This window comes from Rhipicephalus microplus, chromosome 8 (assembly GCF_043290135.1).
Source record: "Rhipicephalus microplus isolate Deutch F79 chromosome 8, USDA_Rmic, whole genome shotgun sequence".
Lineage (NCBI taxonomy): Eukaryota > Metazoa > Arthropoda > Arachnida > Ixodida > Ixodidae > Rhipicephalus > Rhipicephalus microplus.
Window position 1 is genome coordinate 83,181,331 of NC_134707.1, and position 12,977 is coordinate 83,194,307.

The 12,977-nt window shown below is 46.4% G+C and overlaps 1 protein-coding gene across 5 annotated transcripts in view; it reads right to left on the reverse strand.

Annotated features, from left to right (window-relative positions):
- The window catches only part of LOC119163866 (uncharacterized), a 65,597-nt gene that overhangs the window by 10,886 nt on the left and 41,734 nt on the right, over positions 1-12,977 (reverse strand). For all 5 annotated transcript variants that reach the window (XM_075872230.1, XM_075872231.1, XM_075872227.1 and 2 more), the window contains 2 exons: positions 10,146-10,168; positions 1,371-1,435 (listed from right to left, as the gene is read on the reverse strand). In XM_075872230.1, coding sequence (XP_075728345.1) covers positions 1,371-1,435; positions 10,146-10,168 — 88 coding nt within the window. The remainder of the gene's footprint in view (positions 1-1,370; positions 1,436-10,145; positions 10,169-12,977) is intronic.

Genomic DNA, 12,977 nt, shown 5'->3' on the forward strand with positions numbered 1-12,977 from the left:
AGTTTGTCTTTCATAAGGTGATAAAAAAGCTAATATAAAATCGTCTGAATAAATATCTGTCGAAATTCAATGTTTCCACGGGTGATCAGTATCGTCTTAGGGAGAATTTGTCTATTGAACTGGCACTTATTCCATTTGCTGAAAGGGTTAAACTTGCCATCGACCAAGGTCTTTCAGCCAGTGCTGTCTTAGTTGATTTCACCAAAGCATTTGACTCCATCACATTGATTTAGGCAAACTTTAATCAAATGGTATTGCTGGGCTTCCTTTAAAACTGATTCGTGGCGTTTTAAGAGACCAATCATATGAAGTAAAAATTGATGGTGTCCTCTCTTCATCAAATATTATAAATACAGGTGTTCCGCAAGGATCAATACTTGGGCCACTATCATGTTTTATATTCATCGAGGATCTGCCACAAATACTAGCACATGCGAACTGTCTTTTTTATGCTGACGACTCCACCCTTTTGACACTTGCAAGGTGCTCCGATGCACTGCAGGATATATTTAACGTGGATCCAGCAAATGCACATTGAGAATTCACAAAAGTAAGCTATGCATTAATCACTCAAAGACAACATTGTGATATTCCATTTATTTCAAATTTGGTCAATCATTTCATTGGGGTTTCTGTAAATAGTGATGTAATTTCCAGATCACATTCAACTAAATTACTTGGTCTTGTTTTAGATGAAAATAAAATGTTTCGGTGCCGTGATCCGTCACGTATCTAAGAAATCTCATTTGGTGTTAACATTATCATAAAAACTCCTTCTTACTTTCATCGACAACTGCTACTAAAGTAACGCACTGCCAAAGAATGTTACCAAAAACTGCAAAAGTAATGTTACTATTAGCTCACTTCTGAATCAGTTTAAGCCTAAAGAATAGAACAATTCCTTTACGCTATTGAGACATCGCTCCGACGAACTTTGGAAATAGGCTGTATTTTCTTTTTTTGCTTTCCTCACGGACGACGGTGATCATTCCATAATAAACTATGCAATGTAGGCGCCTGAATGCTCGACGAGTGTCCTATGAATGTTCGACGAAAGGCACCATCGTTGAACGTACTGCTTGCACTAGAATCACGAACGATTCAGATAAGAAGAGATAACTAAGCGTCCTTTTTAATCACTACGCAGAATGAACTCACTTCCGTGTAATGTTTTGCGACTCATTATGGTCTCCTCTATTTTAGAACACTGAATACAAGCAAGACGTTTATATGTAGATCTTCTTGGTTTTATGTCACGTCAACATTTATAGTGAAATAGTTTTTATTTGAACGACATACTGATGTCGCTACATTGATTACAACAAATGTCACCAGATTTTCAGGCTCTAATGCATGGTTGGACATCTTACCGCTTGTGAGCTCTACGTAGATATATCCATTAGAAAATTCAATCTTCATACTGACGGCTGTTTCCCTAGAGAGAGTGAACAAAGACTCAGTATCGCATATAGTTCAGTCATCTTTGAACTGACTCTCAGGGGGTTGAATAGTTTAGAATATGAGGTCACACCCACAACGTTTCATGCAATTTTTGGTTCTAATTATAAGCATAACCACATGTACGCACTTCCTTGTGAACTCCTTTGAGTTCAACATTTCTGGTGCGGTTGAAGTATTTATACGTGGGTCAAAATTTAAAAAATGATCCCTATACTAAAGCACTGATGTCAGGTGTCTGTTACTGGGGATGTAGTCACAGCTATTATTTGAGGCACTTACGGGAAAGCAACAGTGCGTGCTCTATTCAAATTGCATGTGTTTTACCCATGCCATTGACCCCTTCATGTTTTCTACAATGGTGTTGCAGCATGCTTATGGTCTTACGTACGCGGTTTTACAACTTTACTAGTTACTATTTGATATACCGCGTGTAGCTAGGTTATATAAGTTATTTTATTAACAGTGACAACAGCTCAAAAAATATGGCAGAACATGTATACGGTATTGCATGTTGTGAAAGTCTGCATTTATTTTCGGACAAAACACACATAATAAATAGGCACATAGTCGGTACAATGGCGCCGAAATGTGAAAAAAGAAAGAAAGTGAAGAAATGAAAGATTAGTGGCTAATGCAATGACTGTGGCAAATATTGCAAGCTTTTGTCTTCAGACTCGGAAGGCAAAGCCGCGCATCATTATAACAACCCTGTAGCTCGACGATGGCGACGGACACACCGCCTACTCCACCCGCTAAGAATGTTTCACATGTCCGTTTGGAATACAAAAGAAGAGTACAGCTGGCTCCAACTTTGCAGGATGATTTTTGATGAATACTTCCCCATATATTGTCAATGGCGCGATTCCAACAGAATTCAATTCAGTGATTTGTCTAGGCTTTTGTCAAAGATATGTACAGTCATGAAAAGATGATACAGTGAGCATCTTGATAATGCGACTTCGCTTTCAGAAAGACAGCCCCGTAGACTTCGTTGAGAAGAAATATTCAGCCAGCTCCGCGCGCACACTTTTGAAACAGCGAAGCTACTGCTGTGCAGTAAGGTTGAATGTAGTCGAACGAATTGGGTTACTGAACACGGAGGAGTTGTGGGAGGTGGAGTGGGCTTAGTGACGAGTTGTGGGTGTATAGAGCAGGGGAAGTACTGAAAGCAGTCACGCATATTTGTAGCCCCAATGATCCACTTTCTGTGGGTAAATCTCACTACAATGTACAAGAGTCCCCATACATAAAAGCTGGACCAAGAACAGCTTCACCGTTAAAAAAATGCCTAGCTCTAATGCAGCTTAAGAAAATTAGCTTTCAGATCTAGAACATTATGCCCATTGCGAGCGTCCCAGCTCGACGACCCGGCTTCTCCTAGTTCGTCCTCCATGCCTCACTCTAGTGAAGCGGCAATTAGAGAACCGCTTATGTAGCAGCAATCACTGCATCGACTACAACATTGCAACACAACAGCACAAGAGACGCCGCATGACGCCGTCAGCGCACGCTGCACTCGCCATGCCTGGCGTTTGTCAGGTTATCTGTATTAGCCTAGTATTCGGGCAAAACTTAAAATTCAACAAAATGCTACGCCTAATATCGGATGATGTGTAGCTACAGACAGCGTCAGTGCACAGAGCTACGGTCCCCGTTTCCGAAAAGTCATACCTGACGCATCCTGCAATTAGTAAATGTCAAGATAAACTGTGAAAAACCAGCCTTATCATTGGCGTAGTGACCTAAGCGTAATTTCTTTAAAAGGAGCCAGCGACCATGTGGAGATGCGTAAGTATTAGCGAATAATGTAAATCCTGCCTATATTGCGAGGTATAATCACTTATATGGCGGAGTCAATAAACTTCACAAACATGGTCTTTCGGTTCCGACCTGGAAGCGACTCATGAGATGCTAGAGCGCGTTCCGAAGGACCGGAATTAAGTTTAATTATACCATTTAACCCAACGTATTAGGAGCAAATTGAAGAAAGAATTTTAAAGATATACTTTCAAATTTTTCAATATTATAGTCCTGAATCGTCGAATTGTGAGCGCGTACAAATAGACAGCGCAATAATTAACAGAGTTTGAAGGGCTACAATTTTTGCATGCATTTTTGTTGTACTCGTCGCGGTTGAAACTAGATGTGCAACACTACAGAAAGCTTTTGGAACTTAAGTGACGATAAAGAACGACGAAGTAGAAATAGAAGGTTAATGCAGTTGTATCACGGAAACGGGAGCACGAAAAAACGACCATGACGGCCTCCAAAGGGGTTGTCTGTGGTGGAGGTTCATACATAATACGAAATACATTGCTCTAATCGAATTAAATCAATGTAATATGTTACATGACATGGTCAATATATAACAAGAGCCAAACAACTTATGTGAGAAAACACGTATTGCTCAAACCAGTTGAACAGAATAATATTATTCCGGTTGATGTTCCTTGTAAGAAAACCATGATTTAATTACGAGAAATAGCGTAGCCTACCACATCAATCTAAATAGTACACGGGCCTGAAGCCTGAGGCCGCCGGGGCCGGGATGCTATCCCGCGACCAGCAGTCAGTATATAGTTGAGTACTATAACAACTAGACCAATCTGACGGATCATATATGAACAGAGTAGGAGCGCGAAATGTAGAGGCACACATGCGTTGCTTAGGAGGTGAACATATTGTTACGACCTCAGTAGGCGTCTGGGGGGTTTATTGATACACGGTTCGAGGGACGAGCCGTATCGGCGCAGGCAGATGATGATGATCTTCTTCTTCCACACCCCTTGCTTCTTTTTCCTTCTTCGTCCGGCACATACGTGGCGTAACATTTCCCCCCTCGCAGACAAAGCGCGCCGCGCGTTTCATGCAGTGTCGCGTTGACTGAAAGGCTTCAGGCGAGCGACATGCGTGACCTCTGTCTTTCTGGAACGTCTCCCGCTAGCTGTAAGACGTGCGATGCGGTAGTCGACTGCGCTCAGGCGGTCAAGGATAACAAAAGGTCCGATGTAGTGCGCGAGCAGTTTTTGGCACAAGCCACGTTTGCGTAAAGGCTTCCACACCAACACGAGATCTCCCGGAATATATGTGGCCTGCCGGTGCTTGCTGTCATAACGAACTTTCGATCTGTCTTGCGAGGCTATTGTACGTAAACGAGCAAGACGACGAGCTTCTTCGGCGAGACAAAGAGTTTCTGCTAGGGAGATTTCTGATTGGTCCCGATCAGAGAAGGAAAATATTGTATCCAGAGTATAACGGGGGGGGCGAACATAGAGGAGGAAGAACGGGCTGTAGCCGGTGGTCTCATGTTGGGAAGTATTAAACGCGTATGTGACGAACGGCAAGACATCGTCCCAGTTCTTGTGGTTCGAAGCAACGTACATAGAAAGCATATTCACCAGTGTTCGAATTGTTCGCTCGACGAGACCATTCGTCTGCGGGTGATAAGGCGTCGAGTGTCTGAGCTCTGAGCCACACATACGGAGAAGTTGTTCGACAACGTCTGCCGTGAATTGACGTCCACGGTCACTTATGATGACGCGAGGGGGCCCATGACGCAGTATGATAGAATGGAGAAGGAAGGACGACACTTGACCAGCAGTCGCGGATGGCAGGGCAGCAGTCTCGCAGTACCGAGTAAGATGGTCAGCACATACCACAATCCATCTGTTGCCTTTCGATGAACGCGGAAAAGGGCCCACCAGGTCAATGCCAATTTGTTCGAACGGAGAACTGGGAGGCGTCACAGGTTGTAGATGTCCGGCCGGAGCTGCTGAGAGAGATTTGTGCGCCTGGCATTGCGCACAACTGGCCACGTACAACTCAACTGACTGGCGCATACGTGGCCAGTAGAAGCGTTCCTGGGTACGATGAAGAGTGCGCGTCGTTCCGAGGTGACCTGAAGTGGCGTCATCATGCATGGCGTACAAAACAGATGACCGTAGTGCCTCTGGAACCACCAGCAGGAAGCGGGAACCGGTGCCGGAGATGGATTTCTTGTACAGTAGACCATCACGGACGCAAAAGCGGCTTTCCGGAGTGGATGCTTGTGCGATCACGAATAACGGATTCAAACTCACGTCCTTCCGCTGCTCAGTTTCAAAGGTGGCCTTATCCGGGAACGCTGGTGCTACGGACGCAATCAGATGATCGAAATCGTCAGCGTCGCAAACTGTAGCATCAACTGGCATCCTTGAAAGGCAGTCTGCGTCCGCGTGTTTCCTGCCGCTCTTGTACGATACCGTGAAGTTGTACTCTTGCAGCCGGAGGGCCCAGCGTGCTAGACGGCCTGACGGATCCCGAAGGTTGATAAGCCAGCACAAAGAATGATGATCCGTAACTACTTGGAAAGGACGACCGTATAGGTATGAGCGGAATCGCTGCACAGCGAAGACGAGTGCAAGGCATTCTTGTTCGGTCACAGTGTAATTGCGTTCCGGCTTACTTAAAGTACGACTGGCATATGCGATTACGTGTTCCACTTGATTACATCGCTGTATCAGGACTGCACCTATGCCAATGCCGCTTGCGTCGGTGTGAACTTCAGTCGCCGCAGAAGGATCGAAGTGCCGCAGGATAGGCTGCGACGTGAGCAAGAACTTCAGTTGGTTGAAAGAAGTTTCACAATCAGGAGTCCATTCAAAACTAGCACCTTGGCGGAGAAGACAGGTCAGTGGAAAGGCAACTTCTGCAAAGGCGGGAATAAATCGGCGAAAGTAAGAGCAGAGGCCCAAGAAGCTCCGAAGCTCCTTCACTGAGCCAGGTGGTTTAAAAGCTCTAACAGCCGCCGTCTTATTCGGGTCGGGCCTGATGCCATCCTTGTTGACGAGATGTCCCAGCACCAGTGTTTGTCGAGCTCCGAAATGACACTTCTTTGCATTAAGAACCAAGCCAGCATTTCGAATACATTTCAAAACCAGCTCTACCCTTTCGTTATGTTCACTGAATGTACGCCCGAAGATAACAACGTCGTCAAGATAACACATACAGATGTTCCACTTCAGGCCGCGCAGAATGGTGTCCATGAATCTTTCAAATGTAGCGGGCGCGTTACATAGACCAAAAGGCATCACGTTAAATTCATATAGTCCATCCGGAGTAACGAAAGCCGTCTTTTCTTTGTCCATTGAATGCACAGGTATTTGCCAATAGCCTGAGCGTAAGTCTATGGACGAAAAGTAGGATGCTGAATGGAGGCAGTCTAGAGCGTCATCAATGCGTGGGAGAGGGTAGACATCTCTCTTTGTGACGGAGTTTAGACGGCGATAGTCCACACAGAATCTCCAGGTACCATCCTTCTTTTTGACTAGAATCACGGGAGCCGCCCAAGGACTCGATGATTCTCGAATGACACCCTTCTGCAGCATATCACGCACTTGTTCATCAATTATCTTGCGCTCAGACGGCGACACTCGGTAGGGTTTCTGGCGGATGGGCTGTGCTGTTCCCGTGTTTATCCTGTGGAGAATCCGAGACGCGGGAATCGAGGGCGCATGGTCATGGGAAAAATCGAAAATCGCCACGTATTTCGACAAAACGTCCAGAAGCATGCGGCGTTTGTCAGTAGTAAGTGACTTGTCGATCATAGGTAAAAGTTTTGAATCGGCCGTAGAAGTATTGGCTGAGGCCCCACCTGGAGCATCACTGAGGGCAGCCACTGCCATCGGTGAGTATGTTTTGAACTTGGCAAGCTTCAGTCCTCCTGGTAGAACCACCGACTCAGCTGAACAGTTTACCGCCCATAGTCCTGTGCGTCCTTGAACGAGTGACACTATGCAATGCGGCACCAATGTGTTCTTCTTAATGCAACTGAGATGAAAGGGCTCCACTAATGCGTCGAACGCACTGTCACTGTTTTCAATGCGTGAAGAGTATACAGGAACACAGACTGCAGAGAATGCCGGCACAATGCTATCTTCACTGACCCGGAGCGCACCGTGCTCCCTGTCTGAATTCTCTAATAGTTCTCCAGGGGCAGCATCACATATGTACACCTCTCCATTTCTACAATCAACAGTGGCGCCACACATTCGAAGGAAGTCAATCCCCAGGATTATGTCGTGTGTGCTCCTTGGAAGAATCGTAAACTCTGTGACAAAGACTTGATCACCCAAGCACACTTCTGCGGTACAGACACCAATGGGACACAGCGAGTTACCACCAACGCCACAGAATGTTGTTGCCTTCTCCCACAAAAACATCACCTTTTGTCCTAAACGGTGTTTAAAAGCAGCACTCATAATCGAAACTGTAGCACCAGTATCCACCAAAGCCATCGTACACACACCATCAACAAAAACTTCTACCTTGTTCTTGAACATCAACACAGACGGGGGTATTTCGTTTTGCAGCAAGTCACCAGCGACCTCACCCCCATCGGCCGCACTGTTTAGTTTTCCTGATGTGGTGACGATGGGCGGCGCCGTGGCGATGGAGACCGGTGGGATCGAGGCGCAGGAGGTGGCGTCACACTTCGATCAGAGGCAGGGGAGTTGTTGCGCCAGTGTCCGTGCCAGAAGCTGCTGCCGGGTCTTGAGTCGGTGGGCCAGTGTCCTTGAAAAGGTGGGACAGCAGGTTTATCGGTCAAGCTTGTCCACTGATCATAGCGTGGTATGCGCGAACGATCGCAATACCTCGATATGTGACCAGTCAGACCACAGTTGTAGCACACAGGCGCAGGACGAGGTCGTCGCCGTTCTTCGAAGTGTTCACGTCTGCGAGCGTTCGCGTAAGCCCGAGATTCAATGAAATCAGTTGTCGGTGGGTGGTATGGGCGTACGGAACGGAAACGTTGAGGGTACTGTGATCGCTCGTAAAAAACCGGACTTGACTGCTGAATACGCCGAGGCCCTGCAACCTCCGTTGCGTTGACGGATGGATGTTCATAAACTGTAAGCTGTGGGGCAGTGGTGTCCTGCGGGAAATAGGATGGAGACGTGGCAGCTGCCCGTTCACGTGTCATTTCGCCATGTCTGAGTAACTCTTCCCGAACAATTTGGCGGATGGTTGCCGAAAGGTCACCAGTTGAGGCCGCTTCTATGCTGGCTACTGAGGTGACATTTGCCAGACGACCAAACTTAGGCGCTATTCTGCGCTGCTTCAGGGTTTCAAACGTGCGGCAGTGCCGTACAACGTCAGACACTGAAGTCAGGCTTTCCCTGCTAATAAGGAAGTTGTAAACATCTTCTGCAATTCCCTTCAGCAAATGCCCCACCTTGTCCTCTTCCGACATGCTGGAATCGACTTCCCTACACAGCCTCAAAATCTCTTCAGTATACACGGTGCAGGTCTCACCGGATAGCTGGGCCCTCTGTGCAAGACTCTGCTCGGCAAGCTTCTTTTTTGCAGCTGAGTTGCCGAAACACTTCTTGATTGCTTCAACAAAGCGTTCCCATGTTGTCAGAATATCTTCATGGTTCTCATACCAAACGAGGGCAACATCAGTGAGGTAGAAAACAACGCGTGACAGTTGGGAGGCAGCATCCCATTTGTTGCAGTTGCTTACTCGCTTGAAATGTTTGAGCCATGAGTCCACGTCGTCATTGGCCCTCCCGGAGAAGGTTGGTGGCTCTCTGTGATACGGCCAAGAACTGCTGGGGACTGGTTCCCGAGCTTCTGTTTCGTCAGGCATGATGGCCAAAGAAGGAGGCAGGCCGGCGAGGCGACGACTCCGGCGAAATCCGAGGGGTAGCGGTCCCGTCGTTGGTTCCTATACCCAGCACCTCCACCACTCTGTTACGACCTCAGTAGGCGTCTGGGGGGTTTATTGATACACGGTTCGAGGGACGAGCCGTATCGGCGCAGGCAGATGATGATGATCTTCTTCTTCCACACCCCTTGCTTCTTTTTCCTTCTTCGTCCGGCACATACGTGGCGTAACAATATAAATAATCACAACTGTTTAGTTTTTTCGAGGCGGAACTGCAATACGAATATGAGGCACACCGTAAGGGGGGCTCCGAGAATTCAGATCGAATGGGGTGGTCCATCGTTCATGTAAATCACCTAAATCTTTCTATGAAACGTTCACCTAGCGTACAGGGGCTCCGGAAATTCAGATCGAGTGTGGTGGCCCATCGTTCATGTAAATCTCTTAAATCTCTTTATGAAACATTCCCATAGCGTACAAGGGCTTCTAGCATTTTGCCTTTACCTAAATGCCGCCATCGCAGTTATCAAAAACTGTCTATTGGCCTAGTTTGTTCTAGGTGTAAATACGTTATTTTGCCGCAAAATACACGTACCCATAAAAGCGCTGTCTCTCTGTTCCTTACTCAGCCGTACTTTTAAAGATGCCGGATCATTTTTTTTTTCGAATGGATCGTTGGGCGGTCATCATCAAAGTGTAATTTCTGAAACAGTTATTTTAAGGCCGCCATATTCACAGTATTCAGTGGTCTATAGTATTTCATAGATGCACATAATAAAAAAAACAGAGTTAGCTTTGTTACGCTAATTTAAAGCAGATAAACAAAGGTAGAGCGAAAAGTGTATGTAAGAGCTGCTGCTAAGGGAGCAGCAATTTATTGTGTGCGACTGTCAACGGGCACAATCTGCCTGGGCATAGATGAAGCTCGATTCAGCGACCATTGGTGATGAAAATTTTTTTTACTTACAAACAAAGTAGGCAGAAAACATAACGAAACCAATTTTTGAAAGTAATCAAATGCCAGTGAGGTGCATACCATGTTAACTTGGCTTTTGTTTCCTGAAACAAGAAAGACGTCGTATCTTAGATGAAATGCAAAGATAGTAGTACTCACAAACACGCCTTTGTATATTTACCTATCTACGTTCATTCACCGTATATAATAAGTATTGACTGAATATACTGATTGTGAACTCATAAGAGATGTTCCATGAAACAGTTTCTAAGGTTACGAGTTCATTAGGTGCTATTCCTATGAAAGAAATGTACAAAGATTCAATTCGGTTTTCGCGTAGAGGACCAAACTATCGAAGTGTAGTAGAAAATGCTGACTAGCAGATTTCCATGACTAGAAGAATAAATTTACTGGAAAAGTTCCATCTGAAAGCCATCATTCCGGTAAGGTGACGGACTTTAACGCCCGAAAAACTGCGATAACAATTCGAAGTATGTTGTACTGGAGGACTTTGCGAATTATGAGCATCTGTGTTCTTCAACAACTACCTGATGATACAAAAACCTCTCCGCTTCCAGGAAAGTTGGCTCGCCACAGCCGCGATTCAGTCCCGCGACTTTCGGGTTTGAAGTTGAAGACTATAGCCAGTAGACCACCATTGCGAGTCATTTATGTACGTTTGTAAATTTAAATAAGCTTCCTGGTTGCAGCCTCTTACCCAGCAAGCCACTACGGCCATTCCGCTTTGTTCAGCGGAAGTGACAACTGAATTGTAGAAGGTTGGGTGCCATCATATTGCTACTAGTAACTTCTTTATTGATTTATTCACGACGCGCAAAACTCGACGAGCAAGGTCGCGCCAATCCAGCATCAACCAAAAACCAACTTCGTTCTTTTCTTTTATGCCGCCGCGTTGAGCGGCTTTTATGAATCAAGTCCTCCGGCAGTAGAAGCACCGTCCCGGTGCTAAATCTACGCAGATGATCTCGAAGGGGGGTAATATGACTTTAGTCGAGACACGTGAATGTTGTCGCTCGCAGCTGAAAATGACTTTGTTGGATTGGTTGGGACAATTTTGTACGTGACGTCTGTCACTTGGCGAACGATACGGAATGGTCCAGTGTAGGGCCAGTGGATCTGTTCGGTCGCTGTTTTTGTTTGTTCAATTTCGCCTCTTTTCTTGGACTATTACGCTGACATCCATTTCTTCGAGGTGTGCCAACAAGACGTCGGGTGAAGACTTCGAGGGCTCGGCGCCCTACAGGTACGAGGTTCTTTTATCAAAGACTTGGCTAGTACGCGACCACTACGGTGGTTGGTAGCCATTGGTACGAACCTTATGCTCGTCCAAATGCATTAAACCCCGTGAGTTATACTGCAGGACACAATGAAAAGCCTGGGTGCTTACAGGTACGCCTAAGCATCATAAAGCCGGGCCATTTGCTCATTCACAACCTCGAAATGGCTCCAGCGAGCACAGCAGCAATGAAAGACGATGAAGCTGAGAGCAAGAAGCTTCGCTTAGAAGAGAATCCGTTCGACGATAAAACGTCAACCTATTACCTGAGTGATGAAGAACACATGGGCGAAGATGAACCATGTACGTTGGTTACTTATAAAAAGAAACGAGCAGAGGGTACCCAGTCGTCTTTCGTCCAGCAGCTGAAGGTGCTAGCTTCTGGAAAGCGAACCCCAATCGAGTGTCAGCCGAAGTAGTTTCCGCTGCTAAAAAAAAGTGCAGTCATTCAGAACGACCAGAGATGGAAGCTTCAGTGTCAGCGTTGCTTCCTTAAGTTCAGCCAAGCGTCTTCTGATGCTTTCGAATGTAGGTGGCCTGGAAGTTAAGCCTTTCATCCCAGAGTCATACACTCGGAACGTTGGGAAAGTAAAACATGTTCCTCTGCAGTATTCACATGAACAACTCCTAGAGTACTTGAGAGATGCAGGGGTTATATCGGCGCGACGGCAAATAAAATACTACCGCCGCGAAGATGAAGGAGTAACGTCGCGTCCACTTCACTCAGTGATTCTGACTTTTCGAGATGACCGCCCAATTCCAGGAAGAATCTACTTAGGATTCACCAGTCACCCAGTGGAAGAATATCTTGGTCCAGCACTTCGGTGCTTTAACTGCCAGCGATTTGGACATATGGCGAAAAGTTGCCATAACACACGCCGGTGTAAGATCTGCTCAGAAGAACACCATCATAAGGAGTGCAAGTCAGTTCTTCAGCCCAAGTGTGCAAACTGTGCACGTAATCACGCTGCCTCATATGCAGGCTGCCTGAAAGTAAAGCTGCAGCAAAAATGTGTCAGCATGAGCTCATCCATGAAAGAAAACCACGCCCCATTGAACCATCTCCAAACATTGAGGTTGTTCATCCTGTACGTGATCCACCTCAGCGGCCACCGCAACAACAGCCGACAAGCACGCCAAGAGAACCGCCAAGAGAACCACCAAGAGCACACCCGAGAGACCATTCACGAGAAGCACCTTCAAGTAACCCAACCAACGCGTCAAAGCTGCGAACGCCCACGCGACCTCTGCAGGAAAGTAGCAAAACCGACAGTGCCAGTGTTCGCCCCAACTACAACATCGAAACGTCACGTCATTCTCAACAGGCCTCAGAAAATGAACAATTCAATGGAGACCGTGCCTCTGCATCAGTCATGCAATTGATTCTGCCAATGCTTTTCGCAGCACTTAAGGCAATCCTGTCTGCTTTACCGGAAGCAAACAACCTGCCAGAAGTAAAAGCTCTGCTGCCTCTGGAAGCACTATTGTGTCAACAATCCGGGTCAAACCTGCGACAAGTAACATATGAATAAGCGCTACGAAGATGCCTTCATATACCAGTGGAATGCTAATGGTCTTCGAAGGAAGTGACCCCGCCGCGGTGGTCTAGTGGCTAA